The sequence below is a fragment of the Rhodamnia argentea genome, chromosome 3 (genome assembly GCF_020921035.1).
Source record: "Rhodamnia argentea isolate NSW1041297 chromosome 3, ASM2092103v1, whole genome shotgun sequence".
Taxonomy (NCBI): domain Eukaryota; kingdom Viridiplantae; phylum Streptophyta; class Magnoliopsida; order Myrtales; family Myrtaceae; genus Rhodamnia; species Rhodamnia argentea.
Genome location: NC_063152.1, coordinates 30,020,594 through 30,040,890, shown reverse-complemented (window position 1 = coordinate 30,040,890; position 20,297 = coordinate 30,020,594). Strand labels below are relative to the sequence as shown.

The window sequence follows — 20,297 nt, the reverse complement described above, 5'->3', positions numbered from 1 at the left end:
TTGGCATTAAATGCAATAGGTTTAGGACTCATTTTTGGAAACTATTTCTTGAGACTGCGTTTGATCGTCCGGATTTCTAGTTAGGATAAAACCGTATATGATAGGATAAGAAATGTAAAGAATTTGTTATATCATATCTACTATTTAGTAAGTTGCGGATATAACGTCAAGTAAATAGAGGCAAGGCACAATCGAGATGGACTCTGTTTTGCTAAAACATCATTGTTTTAAAAATTATTTAGTGATGAGTTGTGATAAATGAGTTATTGTTGAACAGAGGTTTGTGCCATCTAAATTCAGGCACTATATCGCCCAAGCAAACCCATTAGAATTAGCGTTCTTGATTTGGAGTTGAATCCTTTGAACAAATGCTGAACAATGAAATTATTCGGCTTCTTTTCACAAGTTGAAGATGCACTCGTGCGGGTCATCTAAAAGAGCTACCTTGAAAGTCGATGATCAACCTTGAGGTCTTTATAATATGTTGAGATCCCTTTCAAATGTTGAAAAAGTTCAAGCGATTAAAGAATGAGGGACGTGGTCTTTTACCATGCCAAACTATAGATTAATACTCGGATTTGCTGCTGGATACCAATGGCGCTGTCAGAGAGCCTGCCACACTCGATGGTCGCTGCCACTGGAGAAGCTACCAAGGTGGAGAAGTGGTTCAGCACAGAGGAGAGATGGTGTTTGTGGAAAAAACTCAACTCTTGTGGCGTTTACTCTCTTGAGAAATCCTGTCCGGGTCTATTCTACCCCTTTCCCTAAGATATTTTTATCCATACTATATCTCCTTTTATCATATCCAGGACATTTACCAATCACAAGATATAATAAAATATATCCCAACTCGATTTTTTATCCTGACGACCAAACGCAATATAATTGTATCGTACATATCGAAAAAGTTGATTAAATTACTCCAATTATTTCAAGGCGGCTAATGCTATTAAAAATGCCTAAAGAAAAACAAAAGAAGAAAAGAAAGAAAGAAAGAAATCCGCCTTCTTCCCCATCGTCAACGACCTCAATGAAAATAACTTTTCTGACCAATCCTACGATTCTTCGAACGAGGATTGGACTATCGAAGCCAAGGGTTCGGAACTCAATGTTAAGGCAACAAGTCATACAATAAAGCTGCTGCTGACACAGTGGCTGATCTCAAGTGAATCTGCCAGCCATTTGCATTACAGCAGCAGCAGCAGCAGTTGAGGCAGTGCGCGTCAATTCGCAATCCTTCGGGTCCAAGAAATGTGCAGTCTCCCCTTCTTCCTTTTTATAATCCATTTGGCTTTTACCATGAAATTTTGATTCCGAGTCAATTCGATTGCATGAGATTGACCCTCTTCCTCGTAGACTTTTCCGGATGCTCTTCTTCTTCTTGATGTTCTTTCTATAATAGTCGCGACGACCAAAAAAAGAAAAAAAGGGAAGAAAGAAAGAAAAGGAGATCAACCTATGCAATCTATTTGAATGATCGGAACCCGATCGAATGCTCGCTTGAAATTCGTCTCGAGCGTCACTTTTGCGAGTTAATTTGTGTGAATCGGCTGCTTCGTGTGCGCTCCGGACCTTACCGATTCGAATCGAGATTGCGGGACCTAAAAATATTCAAATGTTACTACGATAGAGAGAGAAGAAAAAAGAGAGGAAAATAGTCAAAATTGTTGGTAGCTTCCGGGACGTTTCCCTCCGAGGATGAGTCCCCTCGTACGAAAATTCCGATATTACACCAAGGCTTTGTAGCATAAAGAGTGGAGTCGCCACGCTATTACATAATTGATACAGGGCTAAAATCCCAGAAAGTGACCCCCAAAAAATGAAAGGACTAACCTGATTTTGTAGCTATATATACCTGCGCTCATCCTCTCAATCCCACTTGGTTACTCTCCGCCTTGTAGATAATATAGGCCTAGTTCTCCTCCTCTCTCTCTCTCTCTCTCTCTCTCTCGATCTCGATCTCGATCTCGACATGACCGTCAGTCTGACGCTTCCTGCTCATTGCCCAAACGTCTTTCCGGCGAAACGTTCGAGCTACAGGACCCGGATATCCCCATTGAACCCGGTCACGAAGCCGAGGAACGCCTTGTTGGTGAACGGCGACGATGTCACGAGGACGAGGAGGATATCAGTGGGGGCGACGGAGTCGACCAGGTTGCACCTCGCGAACCTCGATAAGCTCCTCCAAAAGGGGAGCACGCTCGACCCGCAACCGCCTCATCATTGGGATCGTGAAGACATTAGGATGCCCGGGCATGTTGCGGCGCCGTTGGAGGAGGAGAGCGCAGGGAGGGGCCTATTGGAAGGCCTCAGCTTGGCCAGGATCTGGCCGGGGGAGAAGGCAGCCGAGGAGATGTCGCCGCAGCACCTCCACCGCCTCCAGCGGCTCCTCTCTATGACACCAGAGTATTCCCCCCGGAACAGCCTCGCCGCCCGGTGGCAGGAATACCACGGCTGCAATGACTGGGCCGGGCTGCTCGACCCGCTCGACGAGAACCTCCGGAGGGAGGTGGTGCGTTACGGGGAGTTTGTGCAGGCGGCCTACCATGCCTTCTTCCACACAGAACCCGCCACATCGGCCGGGATGGCCCCGACATCGCGTCATGTGGCGGTTCCGGACCGGTCCTATAAGGTGACGAAGAGCCTGTACGCCACGTCATCCATCGGGCTGCCCAAGTGGGTGGACGATGTGGCGCCCGACCTGGACTGGATGACGCAGCGGTCAAGCTGGATCGGGTACGTCGCGGTGTGCGAGGACCGGAGGGAGATCCAGCGGATGGGGAGGAGGGACATCGTGATCGCCCTACGCGGGACCGCCACGTGCCTCGAGTGGGCCGAGAACATGAGGGCCCATCTCGTCGACATGCCTCACGTCGGCGGCGGCCCGGTGCCGGCAGCGCAAGGGCAATCCAAGGTGGAATGCGGGTTCCAAAGCCTGTACCGGACGGGCGGGGCCCATGTGCCGAGCCTGGCCGAGTCCGTGGCCGACGAGGTGAAGAGGCTCCTGAAACTGTACGAGGGCGAGACCCTGAGCATCACTGTCACGGGGCACAGCCTCGGGGCGGCCCTGGCCCTCCTGGTGGCTGACGAGCTGAGCACGTGCTACGCGGAATCTCCGTCCTCCTCCCCGCCCCCACACGTGGCAGTGTTCTCCTTCGGTGGGCCAAGGGTAGGCAACGAAGCATTCGCAAACGGAATCCATTCCAAAAACGTGAAGGTCCTGAGAATAGTGAACAACCAGGACATAATCACGAGAGTCCCCGGCACATTCCTGAGCGAGGACCTAGAGCAGAAACTGAGGGACACCAAGCTGGAGGGCGTGCTCGACGGCAACATGCCGTGGGACTACTCGCACGTCGGCACCGAGCTGAGGGTGGACACGAGGATGTCGCCGTACCTGAAGCCGGACGCGGACGTGGCGTGTTGCCACGACCTGGAGGCCTACTTGCACTTGGTGGACGGGTTCTCGTCGTCGAATTGTCCGTTCCGGGCCAACGCCAAGCGGAGCCTGGTGAGATTGCTCAAAGAGCAGACGTCCAACGTGAAGAGATTGTACACAAGCAAAGCCAAAGCGGCCTCGAGCTTGAACATCGAGAGTAGGAGGGATCACCGGGGCATTCCCCTGTCTAATTGCTTGCCAAGCCCATCTTCACACACCAAAATATAAAGAGAAAAAAATAGAAAATTCTTCTCTTAGGTACATAATTTTTGTACACATGCACAAAATCTGGAAATGGGCAATTAAAATGAAGCCCATTAGACTTCAATCTTTAGCCGTCCTGTCTTCATCCATTAGCACATGTTATTAGCGCGAACAAAATACCCAAATCGACGCCCAACTGGTGTCTTCGGCGCTAGTCCGCGTTTCGCGCCCCGGCGAATCCCGTGAGAGCTGGAACTGAACCACCGGAGATGGTTTCCGACATCGCTACGCCCATTCCGACTCACGACCGTACTCGTTTCAATTGAATTTCTCTAATCTCGAGAGTAAATTCAAAGGGTTGGAATAAAACATAGACCTCAGTGCGAAGGTTTTGATTTTGAATGAGGTTAGGTGCTGTCAAAAGAATATTCTAAGTGCACCAACTCGTGGGGAAAAAACACTGCTCTCCCGCCATATTTCAACTGCGTGGAGGGGAGCTAAGTCAATACGCAATGCACTAAAGTTCACTAACTGCCCCCCTCTCTTCATTCGGCGGTGTTTCAATGTCCACCACCGACAGCAACACTGGTCGTGACTTGTGCCCGAGTGAGGTGAAAAGGAAAAACATGACAAATCATCTTTTGACCTCTGTATGCTGCAGTTGCAGACATGTTGTCCATGGAAATTTGGGAAAGTGCGGGATGACCACATAAGCCAATGACCCAACGCCAGTCATGATATCTTTCTTAGGACAGCAAGATAACAGAAAAAGAAGAGAAAAAGGAAGAAAATTTGGATGAACCAGGTATCCTACTGTATGGTCCTTGATGAAATGGTTCAAAGGGTAGAGAGCATGCTATTGCTGGGTCGGCCCTTTTGCTTTGTCAACAGCGACGAGAGGAGAGATATGCATCCCACGCCAGACAGACTACTATCAACTTTTGCTTTTTCAGCTTCTCCTTTCTCCCTCTCTGATTCCCAACTCAGTCACGATCTCTCTCTCTCTCTCTCTCTCTCTCTCTCTCTCTCTTTCTCTCTAACTTGCCCTCCAACAAACTAGCTCCATCGAGCTCCCTCATTCTCTCGCTCCCTCGCTCACGCCATCGTCTCCGTTGCACTTCGCTTTTTCTGCACCAGCTAATTGCTCAAGAGCTGGTACGAGTGATGTGGCAATTACTGTCTAGTTTGATGTTGGGTTACCTCCTATTGATTTGTGGAAGTGGCTGGTGATCGGTTTATAAGTTCTGAGAAAAAGTCTCATCCTTTAAATTAGCTTTTGGGATAAGAGAGCTCGAAACCACCCAACACTGGTAACAAAGACTAGGTTACCAGCAAATCTGGACCCAATAATCATACGGAGATACGGGGTTGTGGCTACTCCAACTCATAGCCCGCCGCGTGAGGGTGAGATTGTCGGTATTATCTTGTATTCCTTGTGAAAATGGCTGATGGTCGGTTTAAAGGGTGAGCCAAAGCGTCTTTTGGGGTAAGAGAGGCTTAAGTAACCAAGTGATTTCCTGTTGCGTAGTTAAGCTCTAGCTTCATGTGGTAATGGCTGTAAAAAGGTCTGCTTTCTTGCAATTGTTTGTATATCTGAGAGCCTAGTCTAGTTATGCTGCTATGTTTGTGTGGACTGCTCGATTGAGTGTGTACTCATGTGCCATTACGCTGTGCCTCTGTTAGTTGGGGTATTACAAGAATTATCCTTATTCGCTGAGCTGGTTTAAGATGAGAAAGTTCATAACTTGGGGAACAAAGCTTGCAGCTTTGATGCTGGAAGTGTTTCTGTTAGCTTAAGCGAGCATCTTTTCCTATTTCTATCTTTATCGAACTCGAGTTGTTTACTTGCCATTGCATAAAATTCAAAGCCCAATGTCTAGGATATTGAGAAGTTCCGGTTTTCTGCCTTCTTTCCAATCGAGAAAGGAAGTCTCTTTTTATGCAGTTTTTGAAAGCTTGATTGGAGTAACTGGGGATAATGAATGTTCCAATCTGAAGATTGTTGTATAATAACATGGTCGGATACGGGTGTTGGGTGGGCAAGTCTTGTCTCTGTCGATGAATCGATGTTCTTACCGCAGTCTGTTAGCATAAATTAAGTCCTGAAGATTGTCGAAGGGGAGAGGTACTATAGCTGCAGCAGGCCGTGGTCGTGGCTTGGTCATGGTTCAAGAGGCGGGTATGGCGGTGGAAACATGAACAATGTGGCAGCTCCTCCTATCTAAGATCCAGAGTAGTTCCCCATCTCAGTTGCCAGGAAGTGAGTGAGATCTTATTATCCAAGCTCACTCTTGCGGTCTCGCTTTTGAGTTATCATTCAGTCGAAAGTGTGTGACAGGTCATTGACAAGAACGAAATCTTCTGTAAGGGAAACTTCGTTTAAGGATAGCTGTCATTGGTAACTTTGCATATATATCTTAGATGCTCCTCCGCTTTAGATACTCCTCCGCTTGTTTTGATTCCTATACAAACCCATTTTCTCCTATCTTTTGAAGGTTTTATGGGGTTGTTGTCCCGCTATGTCCAATATATTGAGGTTAACCCATATCGGTTGTGCAAAGGACAGATGATCGGTTTATAAGTGTGATGTAAAGTCTCTTTTTTTGAGTTAGTTTTTGGAATGAGAGATGCCCAAGGCGGCCACCCAACACTGGTATTAGAGCCTATCGGTGGCTCATTGGGAAGAAAAGAAAAGAAAGTTCTACAAACGGTAACTTTCTCACTAAGTTATGTTGCGAGCTCCACAACACCCTTTTATAATTAGTTGTTTTTTTTTTGGGTCCAAAACCGACTTTTATTTTCAAGGACAGTCCTTAATCATTTTTCATTACTGATGTCCCCCAAGTGAAAGTTTCCTTTTTTTTTTTTTTTAATGTTTCGCCACACCCATTTTTTTAGACGGTAACCAATTCCGTGAAGTTAGTAATTGGATGGATAAGCGATGCGATAAAAGAACTGATGATCTCCTTTCGAAGTACTTGAAAATTCGTTCCGAAGTGGGGATTGTTTTGCGAGTAGCTTTTCGAGCTTCCTAAACGCGCAATTTGGTCGACTTGAGCCTACATTGTTTCCTGCTCTTTTTTCTAGTTCTACATTTTCAGGACATCCTTTGGTCTTAAAATTTCTCCACTATCAACTCGGCGGAAAAAGACTGTTTTTAAAACTCAGTCTGTTTCAAGTTGTTAAGCTAGGAACGATTTCAATTCGATCGACCTTCCATCAGCCTTTATCTTTCGATCTGTTTGGAAGTTAGTCACGGACTTCAACGAGCATATCATTTCATCAACGAACCTTAGAAATTGCTCTAGTAATAAAGCATGTCCGGATTGTTCGAGGGCTTATCCCCAAGCGCATTGGAATTTGCACGGCCGATCCCATGAGAATGCTCGTAAATCTCTACAGCTCTACATTTCAGTCAAAATCTTTCTCGTGCGACAGACCCCGTGTCCGCAGCAAATGCTATCTTGCAATTCGCAGAACACTTCCGACAAAATGACCGATGACTCTGTCTAGCCGCGCCGGAAAACATCACCTCTTAGCCTCGTTCAAGTTAAAGATCCGATCTTTGATCACCCTCAAAACCGCTTCTTTCTCTCCCTTAGCAGCCGAAGACCCACGTCCGGATTCGAGCGATGAATGCAATTCAGCTAGTTTTCGTGATTCCCATGTCCCCAGAACCGCCCAGTTGGGATCCTCCAGTGACTTGAGTGATCAGCGTGAATTAGATGACATAGTCGAGTCAAATAAGGCGATCTCTCGGTGCCTTCGAGCTAATGACTTGGATTCTGCTCTTAGAGTGTTCAACGGCATGAGAATCAAGTCACTCGTCACTTGGAATTCGATTCTTGCTGGTTATGCAAAGAGACCTGAGAAATTTCAGGAAGCCCGCAGGATGTTTGATAAAATTCCCGAACGAGATGGTGTTTCGTATAACATCATGTTGGCTTGTTATTTGAGGACTTTTGGCGTGAACACGGCCCAGGCTTACTTCGATAAAATGCCAGTTAAGGATGTAGCCTCTTGGAACACGTTGATATCGGGGTATGTTCGGAAGGGGGAAATGGGTCGGGCATGTGAGTTGTTTTCTGCAATGCCCGAGAAGAACAGTGTCTCGTGGAGTGCGATGATATCTGGGTATGCGGAGTGTGGTGACTTGGAGTCAGCAGTGAGATTCTTTGAGGCTGCACCGATTAAGAGTGTAGTGGCTTGGACAGCCATGATCAATGGATATATGAAATTTGGAAAGGTCGAAGTTGCGGAAAAGCTATTTCAAGAGATGCCTGACAAAAATTTGGTGACATGGAATGCAGTTATTGCAGGTTATGTTGAGAATAGCCGTGCGGAGGAGGGTTTGAAGCTATTCAATAACATGATGGGATATGGAATAAGACCGAATCCTTCGACTTTGAGCAGTGTTCTACTGGGCTGTAGCAATTTGTCTGCCTTGCAGTTGGGTAAGCAAGTTCATCAATTTACCATTAAAAGCCCATTAAGTAGTGACACAACCGTGGGCACTTCATTGATCAGCATGTATTGGAAGTGTGGAGATTTGAGGGATGCTTGGAAGTTGTTTCTTGAGATGCCTCATAGGGACCTTGTCTCTTGGAATGCGATGATATCGGGAAATGCTCAGCATGGTTCAGGACAAGTAGCTCTTACTTTGTTTGATGAGATGAGAAATGAGGGAATTAAACCAGATTGGATCACTTTCGTCGCTGTATTAGTGGCTTGCAACCATGCAGGTCTGGTTGATCAAGGAGTAAAGTATTTTGATTCTATGATGAGAGATTATAGAGTTGAAGTGAAGCCGGATCACTACTCCTGCATGGTGGACCTCCTTTGTAGAGCTGGCAAATTAGATGAAGCTGTAGATTTGATCAACAGATTGCCTTTTAGACCCCATTCAGCTATATTTGGAACCCTTTTGGGTGCATGCAGGATCCACAAGAACTTGGAGTTGGCTGAATTTGCTGCCAAGAGCTTGCTTAATCTTGATCCTACAAATGTGACTGGTTACGTTCAATTGGCCAATGTTTATGCAGCAATGAACAGATGGGATAGAGTCACTGAGGTTAGGAAATCGATGAAACAACATAAGGTGGTCAAAACACCAGGCTATAGTTGGATTGAGGTAAAAAGTGTGGTTCATGAGTTCAGATCAGGAGACCGGATTCACCGGGAGCTACCTTTAATACACTCAAAACTGGATGCCTTGGTGAAGAAAATGAGACTAGCTGGATATGTGCCAGATCTTGAATGTGCATTGCATGATGTGGAAAAAGAGCAGAAAGAGCAGCTTCTCCTTGGACACAGTGAAAAGTTGGCTATTGCTTTTGGGCTTCTAAAGCTTCCACCCGGAATACCGATCCGGGTTTTCAAGAACTTGAGAACCTGTGGGGATTGCCACAGTTCTGCAAAATACATATCCGCAATTGAAGGTAGAAAGATTATTGTCAGAGATACCTCGAGATTTCATCACTTCAAGGATGGAATTTGCTCCTGTGGAGACTATTGGTAGGAACGTATGCAGATTATCTGCTCATGGTTATCCGACCTGCATAGATGTCTTTTGTCAGTAGTGATGATTACAAGATAATGCATCTTTTGACGACTCAATCTTGCTATGATTGTCGCAAGTTTTCAGATTCCAAAATTCAAAAACTGGATCTCCCTTATCACCACCTTCCAGTTGGAACTTGTCTGGAGAGATCACACTGGTGCGAGGAGCAGATTGAATTTATCAACTTTGACGAAGCTCGAGAGCAAGGGGCGTGAATTGGCATATTTTTCGCAAAGATTGACCTCAGTACCAACATTTGCTTTTGAGGGTGCGAGAAGGTTTGCACATGCGAGATTCCGCGAGGAACCGAAGGCAATCGATTCAAAGTTCCTAGAAGCCAGTTTGTATTATATTCAGCTTCTAGACCATCGTGATTTCGCCTACTGCACATCGGAGTTTTGAGTTCAGGCCTAATACTCGACAGGTTTTAACTTACAGAATTTAATGCATCTTTTCTGGGGTATGCACCTGATCCTTTAAGTTACAGTGCACGGTGGATATGAAAGGTGATGAAATCTTTAACATTGTCACGGGGACATCGGTTTCATGTGCTGGAGGTGTCCAAAGATGACACAAGTCAGCGGCCACGGCTCCCATTTTGACAAAGATTCACTACGCCTCCGTACTCGTGACTCCAGTCTAGAAAGAATGACGGACCTCTCGGAACCCTGTTTCAATAATCGTTCTTTGTTCGCCCCAACACCTATAGAGATCATGCAAATTCGTAATCCCAATTCAAAATTTCAATGAGGGGTTGGTTATATTATTTCCATGGAGCCAGAGTCATATTTTCACCATCCGACAATGCCGGACAAAGAATCATTCTACAAATTACTATAGAGTGCCTATGGCGTGCCTTACCGTCTCTAGTCAGTTCACACATCAACTGCATATGTATAGATATAGTATTAAAGCTTTCCTTTGAGCTTCAATAAGCAAAAGATAACGATGTCGAGAGTTCACCCAACCCCGAAGCAATTCAAGAATCTGTAGAAGCAACTAAATGGTTGTTGCCGCATGACCATGAATCTAATTTTTACACGTGTTCAGGATCGGATACACTGAAAAGAATGAGAATTTTCCACAAATAACTGAAATAACAAGAGAAGAATTCCATAGCCAACAGTTTCATATCCAACCAAGCATTCTGACAGACAGAAACTAGTTTTACATGTCACGGTCACATAGAACAGAGATAAACATCGCATTCCCACAGGATGAATTTTCAGCTTCAAGATGAGCAGCAACCAGCCTTTTGGTTGACAGGCTGTCCCCTGATGTTCACAGTCGGAGGTCGAGCATTGTTCATGGCTGGTTGGCTCGCCATCCTGCACGAACCAGAGATCAACGATCAAACAGGTGAGGATGACGTGGGCTCCGTATCCATTTAGCAGTGGGAGAAATCAAGAAAATCTCAGCGGGTCAAAATATCATCCAGTTCAATGGACATTGCAGTAGTTAGTTACACAGCCACTAAGTACTCATTTCCCTTCACCGGACAAACCCAGAAGTACACTATACCTGTTCTTGATGGCCGCAGCCATGGCCATGAAAGCCTGTTCCACATTGGTGGCGTTCTTTGCACTAGTCTCCATGAATGGAATCCCAATCTCATCCGCAAAAGCCTAAACAAGCGAAATAAATTACAATGCATTAAAATGAAAAACAATCATAATCAATATCGGTGGAGCAGCAAATGTCAATCTTTACCTTTGCCGTCTCATAAGAAACAACCTTCTGGGCTGTTAGGTCACATTTGTTCCCAACAAGGAGCTTGTTAACGTTTTCACTTGCATAGCGGTCAATCTCACTTAACCATTGCTTAACATTGTTGAAGCTCTCTTGATCTGTGACATCATAAACAACCTACCCTCAAAGGGCCACCAGTAGAAGGGTGAATTTTCACGTGGAGAACAAACATGGGAAGGCCACCGCTACCACAGCAGAGAAGAAAATTTGACACTTACAATGATCCCATGAGCCCCGCGGTAGTAACTGCTTGTGATAGTTCTAAAACGTTCCTGGCCTGCAGTATCCCACTGCATGACCAGAGCCGGAAAGGATATGAACACCATTCTTATATATGACACTAAAGTATAAAGAAGTTGTGACAAGTGAATGTAAAGAGAGTGCCTCAAGGGAATTAAAATTCTCAATTTGTCCACTGAAAACCTGCAGAAGTTTTAAAACCATAGCCTCCAAAAATTTGGAATATCTCATGCCTAAACGACAACACTCTGCATATGGGATATTGCAGTCCCCGGGGTATAAATGCTACTACAAGTGGCCACCATATAAAGAGCACAAACAGTGGTACCGAAACAGAAGATAGCTGATATAAAAACATAAAAAAAAAAAAAAATAGTAGAAAACATACTATCTGCAGTTTGATTGTTTTGCCATCCTGTTCGACCGTGCGGATTTTCTGAATGACATATGTAATGTAAAAGTTAGCCACCGGAACAAGTGAGTATATTAGGTCAGTAAAAGGGCCAGAATGAAAAGTACAATTGCTTACAAAGTCAACTCCAATGGTGCTGATGTAGCTCTCTAAATATGAGTCATCCTGGTTCAAGAAATAAAGAGAGCGGTTTACTTGGGTGATGACAACAAGTCTTGGTTTTCAGCAAAAATTGCAAAAAGTCTTGGTTCACAAGCAAGATTAACACAATCATAGTCACATGCATATCGAAGGAAAAGAAACAGACAGCTGCCATCATACTTTCATTAAGTAGGAAGGGAAACAGTAATTAAATGTAGATCAGTAGTACAAAGCAGACAGCATAAGCAAGCTTGTGATTCCAATGAATAAAGATCCTTCAGTATCTAGCATCCATTGAATTTGAATTGATCCTCGTGGAAAGGAACCACAGGTGAACAAAAACAAAAATTGAAAAAGGATATCCACGATCAACTTACAGCAAACCTAAGGAGCAGACATGATTTGCCAACACCAGAATCTCCAATGAGTAAAAGCTTAAACAAGTAGTCACTGCACGAAAAGGAGGACAAGAATAAGCAAATATATACAGGTTCAAGATAGAGATCCGTCTGTTTTATACATGAATATATTGTGTGTGATTCCAAGGCAACTGATTGATGACAATTGTGCATGTGCAGAACTCTAAATCAAAGAATGTCATCCACTCCCAATCTAGAGTGACGATAAACCGCAAAAACAAAGACCATTCCTAGCAACCAGCACAATGAAGAATGATGCAACAAGTCAGATAAGCAACAAAACTGGAAGAAACCGATGAGGGACAAATATCTGCTGTGTCAGAGCATCAGCATCGTGGACTAATTTGCCGAGAATGCCCAAATGCACGCCCATAAAATTTGAGCTCTCGGCCACCAGCCACTTTTACGCGCAGAGTGGCTGCATGTTCTAGTCAATCCAAGCTTCTCAATACAATTGCAAGTACTTCAACAGCTGGGAAGCTAGCAAAACCAAACCGGGAATCTCAATTCCGCTTTCCTAACAATTGCCAGGAAGAGCCAATAGCAATTCCCACTGCGTTCAGCTGAATTCTTCTAATTACAAATCGTGTCTACCACAATTTCACAGAATTCAATCTATCACCGCAGGATCTCACAACCTAGATGATTGAAGAGAAACATCATCCCAGCATGATTCTATGAGCCTAGGATAGACCAATCAGGTCATCGGATCTGAAACTCAAAACCTTTTGATTTTCGAACCAGCACAAAAACGACATCACCGATCAACCATCCGCTGAAAAATCACGAGCGACGACACGGACCGCGCGTGACCAGAAAGCCAGCTCAAAGAGACATTCTAAACTATCACCGATCTAATCTGAATCACGCAAACCAAAGACCAAGATAATCGACCAACTATCGGCCATCGAGGGTTTGATCGAAAGAGGGACGTATAACGAGAAGGCTTACTATTCCGGATTCATGGCGGCGAGATGAAGCCGAGATCGAATCGAATCGCAAGGAATTCAAACTCTACGACGGAGATTGATCCCGCTTCCAGCGAGAATTACCACCGATTCTTCTGGTATAGTCGCCGCGGAGAGAGAGAGAGTGTTGAACAAACAATGAAGAGGAAAAACCAAAGGGACAGAGAGAGACGTGTTATAGAGAAGCCAAATTTGTTTTTTTTTTTTTTAATATTTTTCTCCTCCAAATTTGATTTTCGTTTTTGTTTTAGTCAAATGATTATGAGTGCCAGGTCATTCAATAAAATAAAATTTGGAATTTAATTAAACATAAAATCATTTTTATTAACTATATATTTAAATGGAAAATCTTTTCGGACTTGAGCAAGCCCTTGAACCGCTTCGAGGTCTCTCGTCTGGACCTCCGAGTCCCTCGGACGTAAAGCGAATAGAAGATGTCCCTCGCTATTGGAAAGAAAAAGATATAATTAGTAATTCGAGGTTATAAGGGGTGCTGGCACCGACAGGTTAAAATAAGGAACTCATCCGAGCCGCCCGATAGAAATCGGAGGCCCTCTTAGGAGTGCATAGCGTGCGGGTACCAGCACATTAAAATAAGAAACTCATCCATGCTGCCGATCGGGTAATCGGACAAGCGTCGGAGGAAATTCATTAAACGTAAATTCATTTTTTGTTAATTATATATTTAGATGGAAAATCTTTTGTTAAGAAAAGTTTTTCCTTGATGTGGCTAATTAATTAATACATCGTGGCGAGAAGAGGACGAAAAGAATAAGCGAGGGCGACGTGTGAACGGTGCGATTCCTGCGTACCCTCCACTTCAGCTTTTATTTTTTTTTTATTATTATTATTTTTGCTGCTTTGGATATTCGGTTAAATGAAGCTCGAACTCCATTCCTTTTGTAGACGATCAATTTTATGTTATCTTGTGGAGAAAATGATGTTTACCTTTAAGGATTAGTTACTAGGGGCTGTTAAAACCGAATCAAATCGTGAACCAAGTCGAACCGAACCGAAAATTTGTGCATTTTAGTTCGGTTCGATTTTTTGTTCAGGTAATTCAAAAATAATCATTCTTTTTTTTTTTTCTAGTTCGGTTCAATTCCATTAACCAAAACGCATTAAAAATATTCAAAATAATCATTATTTTTTTAATTTTTTTCTTTCTTTCCCCTCGCCGAGGCCGCCGACCCCATTGGTCCTTTGCCCCGTAAAACAAAAAATAAAATAAAAAAAGGTTGATTATTTTAAATATTTTTAATGTGTTTTGGTTAATCGAATCGAATCGTCGAGGCCGGCGAGGGCTTCACGGCCCTTGGCCACCCTCGCTTTGGTCGACGAGTGCTAGTGGCCCTTAGCCAATGTCGGCTACTCCGTCGGATTTGAACCAAAAAGAAAAGAAAGAAAAAGAAAACATCGAAAATCAAACTAAACCGAATTGGATTTTTGGTTTAATTCATATTTGGTTCAAGGTGAGATTCAATTCGATTCAAGTTTATATCCTATTGGTTCGGTTCGGTTCGATCTTCTTGAAAATCAATTGAATTGAACCATTGACACCTCTAATTAATGCCGGTCAAAGAATCATAAATTGGTATATTTGTGTCACAGTTAGTCCAAATTAAATTTCCTCTAACGGAAATATTCCAATCGAACTAATTTTTGTGTTACGAAAATCCCATATGAGTACACCATTGACACACTTATCTCAAATATTACAAAAAATAAGGGATTTTAGCATATTTTCAAAACTTGAGGGAATTCTAGGAATGTCCTTTTTTTTTTATTTTAAGGAAAGTCAATTTAAGATTTGATGATTTGAGATATTTTTGCGACATAATTATTAGGTGAGATGAATGTGACCCTAGTGTATCAAGTTGGGATTTTCTATAACACGAAATTTAATTTGAACAAACGTGGCATGGGGTAATGCGCAAATCATCCACAATTGCTGAATAAGTGATTTGGCATTTTTTTCCCTAATCTTCACCATTTAAAATCAAATGTTTATTTAATGTTGAGCATATCACATCTTCAGTTTCTTTAATGATAATAGAAGGAGATGTTATCTTTACTTAATGTTGAACCGTATAGAATTAAGCTGCATCTATTTGGTTCGATTAAGGAGTTTTTTGTTTGATTTAGGTGTCAGCAGAAACATATGAACCCAAATCACGATTAGGCATATTATCGTAGGATCAATCGCCTTATTAATAATCAAATTCCTCATATTCTCCTAAACTGAATCTGTCACGAGTAACATATGTTTAATTATAAGTAATTTCCTGATTAATTATCTAAACATTCTACGTTTTTTATTTTGGATTTTTCAAGTCCAATTAATTCGATTCAATTTCAAGTGCACGCGGAACCGAATTGACCCCGAACTTACGAAAGCAACCGGTTGAGTCGGTCGACCCCGGACGGTCAAGAAACGCGACACCAAAGCAGCGTCCCTCATTTTTCGCCTCCCGTCGCCCACCCGTTCGCGCCGTCGCAGTTGAAACGAAGAAGAAGCCCAAGGAGACCTCCGGCTCGGCGGCGATCCCGCGTTTCGTTCGAGGAGGGAGATCATGCAGCGGTCGTCGAGCGCTCGCCGAGTCTCCGAGGCTCCTCCGCCGCCGCCGCCGACGACGACGACGGCTTCGCAATCGCGTCGCTCAAGGACCCGGGAGGGAGACGACCGCCGGCGGGAGCAGCTGCCGACGTGCGATCCGCTGTCGCACGCAGCGAGGAAGGAGCGGTCGCGCCTCAGGTCGGCGGAGAACGCCGTCCACGCGATCCCTCTGTTGCTGGTTCTGTGCGCGTTCCTCCTCTGGCTCTTCTCCAGTCCAGGTATTTCCTCAGCTGACATAACCCGCCTTACGAATTATTTGCTCCAGCATGATCAATGTCTCGCAGAGTCATCGATTGCTCGCTCTCGCTCTCTCTCTCTCTCTCTGGCTCTCTGACCTTATATGTACCCTGAAGTCGTGATTTAATGCTCTGGTCGATTGAATTTTTAGTTGAATTAAACGTGATTAATCATCTTAAACTCTTGATTAGCCTCATGCTGATTGATTAGTTGCTACAGTACTCTCCGTATATTTCAATCAATCCGATAGTAAGTTGAAGCTAGACTGATTCATTATTTGAGGATGAACATCCAAGGCTTGTTCACTTTGATTCTGGACTGAGTTCGGCGAAACAGGGAAGCAAATCGGCTTCATCACCTCGCAGAATTTTCCAATTTGAAAACTTCTTGAACCAAATGAAGTGCTTGTGCTTGTGTAATCGCCCCATGTCTTAAAAAACCTGCATTTCTTCAGTTGTCTTTCGAAAACGCTCGATTTCCGATTCTGTCTCTGATAGCTTCTCGACTAATGCAGGATCGGAGTTCTGAGGACTACCGGAAAGCACACCCTGCAGATCTTTGCTCAGAGTTCTTCTCTATCCATCTCTGTTTCTTGCTGAGGATGGAATTTTTCTTTCTCATTCTTTTGGCCGATGTCAACACGTGAAATCCCATTATTTATTCTCGACTAAGGATGTAATGCAATGTCTGATTACGAGGAATAAAGAGCTGTTCTTCGTTTCTGAGTGCACCAGTGTTCTCTTTAGTGCATCTTCTTCATGACCCTCATGTCAGAAGTTCCGATTTTGATCTCGCTCGCTGCAAATAGCAAATCGGGCGAAATCAGGCAACATGAAAGCCAGGGAAAGCCATCGATTCGAACGATCAAGCAAAGGGAAGACAACACGGAAAATTACCAATTTCTGATCAAATAAACAGGAACTGGAACAAATGGAGACGGTAAAGATAAGATCTCCTCCTACTATCATCAGCAACTTGGCCGTGCGCGAGTTCGGCCACTGGCAACTCATGCGGTTCAAGATCAGCAGGGGTCTAAGTGTCGCTGCTGCAGTTAGTCCCAAGTCGCGAAAAATTATGCGCTAAGTATTAAAGACCCCAGAAATCTTTCAGGCAGGTTAACCAAGATGCCATCAAATTGTTGGCAGCTGATTTGAGATCTTGACTCTGGCTCTGCGCCTCTGCCGGCCAAGCTATGGTTGGGGCAATACAGTGTGGATGACTTATCTCTTCAGGACCGAAGACTACATGAGAAATCGGGTACCAAGTAAATGGTTGGAGCAATAGCTGAATGACCTTATGAACGTCCACCATGGCACGGACTAACCATGAACACTAAGTAGATAGACTCATCAGATGACAGGAAGTAAATCATTGACGTATAAGCGTGAATCGATCAGATATTCATTTCCTTTAGACTAACCAAAAATCTATCTATGGTACATCATCTTACACTTATTACAGACAGAATTGCTATGAAGTTGACTATTGGGAGTCACATCCAAAGTTAGTCAGACCTCTAAAAGCACAACGCTTCGTATTCGCAGTGACTGATCGGTAATTTCTCAGCTTCACATCGAGCTTGCCTATAGATTTCCCTGGTCTCGTGTACTGTTGTGCAGCCATATCGGCATTCATTTTTTGTTGGTTAGGAGAGGCTGAGTTGCTGGATCTGACAAAGCCGACATAGCAGATGAGTACATAGCCATGAACTGCAAATCGAGATCATAAATAAGGAGAGAAAAAGGAAAGTACACATTACCTCGACAACCTTGCTGTGCATCGGACAATGTGATTCGTTTGGCCGCTTTCTCCGTTATCTCGTCAACGACCAACCTTGACAAAAGCAATCCAGCGATAAGAGCACCGGCCATTAGCATCAAGAAAACTGCGTCCCACCCCTTTGTCGAAAGGAACCCGGTCAAAAGAGGGCCAAGAGCTGCACCGAGAGATCCGGTTCCATCAATAATGGCAGTTACGGTGGCGAGTGCCCTTGAATCCCCTCTGAGAGAACTGTGTGTGCCAAGGTCTGCCGAAACTGCTGTGGTGATCAGCGCGTATGGCCCGTTTACAAACAATCCTGCTATCATCATAAGCACGATGTTGACGGTGTGTGATAGGCCCCCATATGAGCGGTACGCCAGCATAGATGGTATCGCAGCATACATGAAACTGGCTGCCGTTATAGCCCGAGCGTTGAGCTTGTCTGATATATAACCAGCGAGAATTCCCCCAACAATTCCGCCCACATCAAAAAGGGTTGACAGGTTTCCAGCTGATTTCACAGAGACATACTCACCTCCGATTTCTGCCAAATTTGAGAAATGAAGTGGGTCAGAAACCATAAAGGTTGGATCTTTAAAACTTGTTGAATTCAGATAAGGAAACCATACATGTTGGATCTTCAAAACTTGTTGAATTCAGGGAAAAAAAAAAAAAAAACTAAGTCCCTGCCATGCTTTTGAACAGGCCAGGGGGAAACCATGAACTATTCCGGATTGTAACAAGTATCTTAAGGCAAGTACGTCATTAACTAGTGCTTGTCCTAGAGACATCACTCATTAGCCATTTCTGAGAAATTTCTTCCGGAGACATTCCAAATTTTCGAGAAACTTCCAAAAGCAAGAAAAATCTATTTGAAGATAAGATGCAGCCACTCGACACGAACCTGAAGAAGATTCATATACTGAGACATATTTTTCCTAACACGACTCTCTCTTTCAGGACAAATAATCGAAGGGAGCAGGAGCAAAGAAGATACCTGTTTGGCTTAAATAAAATGGTAACCAATAGAGGAAGGTGTAAGCCACCAGCTTCGAGAAGAATAAGCACAGCGCGAATGGAATCACTCCCGGGATCAAACAGGCTTGAACAAGCCCAACACTTCTCTTAGTCCCAGAACCAACCGAGGAACTTCGTGATTGGGATTCTACATCATTTGGAGTAACCGTCTCTACAGCCCCGGCTGGATCATTTGGACAAGGAAATCCAACATCCTCTGGATATGCAGCCAAGAACAAAAAAACCAGTATCCCTCCAAGAACGATCAAGCCGCCAGGGACAATGAATGACCAGCCCCACCCGAGATCCAAGACACTTGCTGCGAGAAGGGAACCACTAATATTCCCCACTGAAGTATGTGCATTCCACACGCCCATTATCAAACCCCTCTTCCTCTTCCCGAACCAATTGCCGATGACGGCCACCACCGACGGCCACCCGGTTGCTTGGAACAATCCGGCAACCATTTGCATGGCCAAGTAAAATCCGAAGACATGCACATTCCAAAAATATCCCATCCCAAAGAGCCCCACAAAAATGCCACTGCCAATCATTCCAGCCGTCAAGAACAACCGCAAGTCCAACGTATCGCCCAAATGCCCCGCGACATACATCCCCATAGAATAACAGGCCAAAAACGCGACGTCAATTTCGCCCAATTTCGACGTCCCATCAGGGCCATTGAAGGGAGCCCAACCCCTGTACTTGGATCTACCAGTCACATTACCACCATTCCCTAACTCTTCCCTCACAAACACTTCGCCCAATGGCCACGCTTTGACAGTTGGGGTTTCGGGATACAGGACACTCTTCACAATGCTACTAGGCTTCCGAGAAGCATGATAACAAGCATATGCTATGAATGTAATGAACAAGACAACGTATCTATAAGTTTTGAGGCTCCAATTCCTGCCCCTAATTTTCTTTATGAGCAAAATCCCAGGTGGGATTCCTCTCATAGCATCAAAACCGTGAGACATTTCTTTCAAACCAACAGACAAATTCGAAACTTCAATCCCCTTTGGGAAAATTTGTCTACAAAAAGGCCTGGACGAGGTTCTTTCAATCACTCCTGCAGATAAATTTAGCGAAGCGATCGTCAAGGATATTCGCACCCCACATCCATATTCCCAGCACCAAGAACCCAAGAATCAACAACACCAACGAAACAATTCAAAGCAAGAAGATGAGTTTGGAGAGTGATGTTGTTACCGATTACAAGACATCGACCAAATTTAGCAACAAATGGACGTACGGGCCCATGATTGAATTAATGTCAAGAAGTCTCTGTCGAGAGGAGCGCCCGGAGAGAGAGAGAGAGAGAGAAAGAGAGAAGGGAACAGAGACACGGTATGAAAGGGAGCCCGAGGTTGGCGGGGACATAGAGGGAATGGCTTTTGTGTGGAGACGAAGGTTGCAAGAGGAGGCCGGACACGTGGCAACGTTGGTGGGAAGAGGGGGAATTGCTTGAGTGCCACGTATGACCCAACGATCGCCGTGTGTGCTTCCGGTTGGCCGTTGGGGAGACATGGA

General features: G+C 44.4%; 5 protein-coding genes across 7 annotated transcripts; 3 read left to right on the top strand and 2 right to left on the bottom strand.

Moving 5' to 3' along the window:
• Positions 1-1,894: 1,894 nt before the first annotated feature.
• Positions 1,895-3,773, top strand: LOC115743156 (phospholipase A1-Ibeta2, chloroplastic-like). The gene has a single exon (XM_030677814.2). It carries the CDS (start codon positions 1,973-1,975, stop codon positions 3,665-3,667), a length of 1,695 nt encoding a protein of 564 aa, XP_030533674.1. The 5' UTR covers positions 1,895-1,972; the 3' UTR covers positions 3,668-3,773.
• Positions 3,774-7,043: 3,270 nt separating this feature from the next.
• On the top strand, positions 7,044-9,637 carry LOC115743084 (pentatricopeptide repeat-containing protein At4g16835, mitochondrial). The gene has a single exon (XM_030677683.2). It carries the CDS (start codon positions 7,143-7,145, stop codon positions 9,159-9,161), a length of 2,019 nt encoding a protein of 672 aa, XP_030533543.1. The 5' UTR covers positions 7,044-7,142; the 3' UTR covers positions 9,162-9,637.
• A 625-nt stretch (positions 9,638-10,262) lies between these two features.
• Positions 10,263-20,089, bottom strand: LOC115743082 (GTP-binding protein YPTM2-like). The gene is made up of 9 exons (XM_030677680.2): positions 20,071-20,089; positions 13,116-13,242; positions 12,123-12,195; positions 11,722-11,769; positions 11,581-11,628; positions 11,171-11,242; positions 10,914-11,069; positions 10,725-10,828; positions 10,263-10,531 (listed from the first exon to the last, which is right to left on the bottom strand). Exons 2-9 carry the CDS (start codon positions 13,127-13,129, stop codon positions 10,435-10,437), a joined length of 612 nt encoding a protein of 203 aa, XP_030533540.1. The 5' UTR covers positions 13,130-13,242; positions 20,071-20,089; the 3' UTR covers positions 10,263-10,434.
• Positions 15,533-16,711, top strand: LOC115743083. Its single transcript, XM_030677681.2, has 2 exons — positions 15,533-15,967; positions 16,501-16,711. Exons 1-2 carry the CDS (start codon positions 15,706-15,708, stop codon positions 16,512-16,514), a joined length of 276 nt encoding a protein of 91 aa, XP_030533541.1. The 5' UTR covers positions 15,533-15,705; the 3' UTR covers positions 16,515-16,711.
• Positions 17,343-20,117, bottom strand: LOC115743080 (putative glycerol-3-phosphate transporter 4). Of its 3 annotated transcripts, none has more exons than XM_048276810.1 (4): positions 19,977-20,117; positions 18,745-19,836; positions 17,746-18,291; positions 17,343-17,649 (listed from the first exon to the last, which is right to left on the bottom strand). In XM_048276810.1, the coding sequence occupies exons 2-4, from the start codon at positions 19,742-19,744 to the stop codon at positions 17,618-17,620; spliced, it is 1,578 nt and encodes a 525-aa protein (XP_048132767.1). In that variant the 5' UTR covers positions 19,745-19,836; positions 19,977-20,117; the 3' UTR covers positions 17,343-17,617. The 3 variants fall into 3 exon arrangements, with proteins under 3 accessions (XP_048132767.1, XP_030533537.1, XP_030533536.1); XM_030677677.2 differs by having other exon boundaries at positions 17,343-17,655; positions 19,977-20,116; XM_030677676.2 differs by having other exon boundaries at positions 17,343-17,655; positions 18,745-20,064.
• Between the last annotated feature and the right edge of the window lie 180 nt (positions 20,118-20,297).

Coding starts and splice junctions, on each gene's coding strand:
- LOC115743082 (XM_030677680.2), bottom strand. Junction 11,070..11,170: donor GCGGGGCTCATGGGATCATT/GTAAGTGTCAAA, acceptor CTTTGAGGGTAG/GTTGTTTATGATGTCACAGA. Junction 10,532..10,724: donor GCTGCGGCCATCAAGAACAG/GTATAGTGTACT, acceptor TGGTTCGTGCAG/GATGGCGAGCCAACCAGCCA.
- LOC115743080 (XM_030677677.2), bottom strand. CDS start 19,744: ATGTCTCACGGTTTTGATGCTATGAGAGGAATCCCACCTGGGATTTTG. Junction 18,292..18,744: donor ATTTTATTTAAGCCAAACAG/GTATCTTCTTTG, acceptor CAAATTTGGCAG/AAATCGGAGGTGAGTATGTC. Junction 17,656..17,745: donor TGCACAGCAAGGTTGTCGAG/GTAATGTGTACT, acceptor CGGCTTTGTCAG/ATCCAGCAACTCAGCCTCTC.
- LOC115743083 (XM_030677681.2), top strand. CDS start 15,706: ATGCAGCGGTCGTCGAGCGCTCGCCGAGTCTCCGAGGCTCCTCCGCCG.
- LOC115743084 (XM_030677683.2), top strand. CDS start 7,143: ATGACTCTGTCTAGCCGCGCCGGAAAACATCACCTCTTAGCCTCGTTC.
- LOC115743156 (XM_030677814.2), top strand. CDS start 1,973: ATGACCGTCAGTCTGACGCTTCCTGCTCATTGCCCAAACGTCTTTCCG.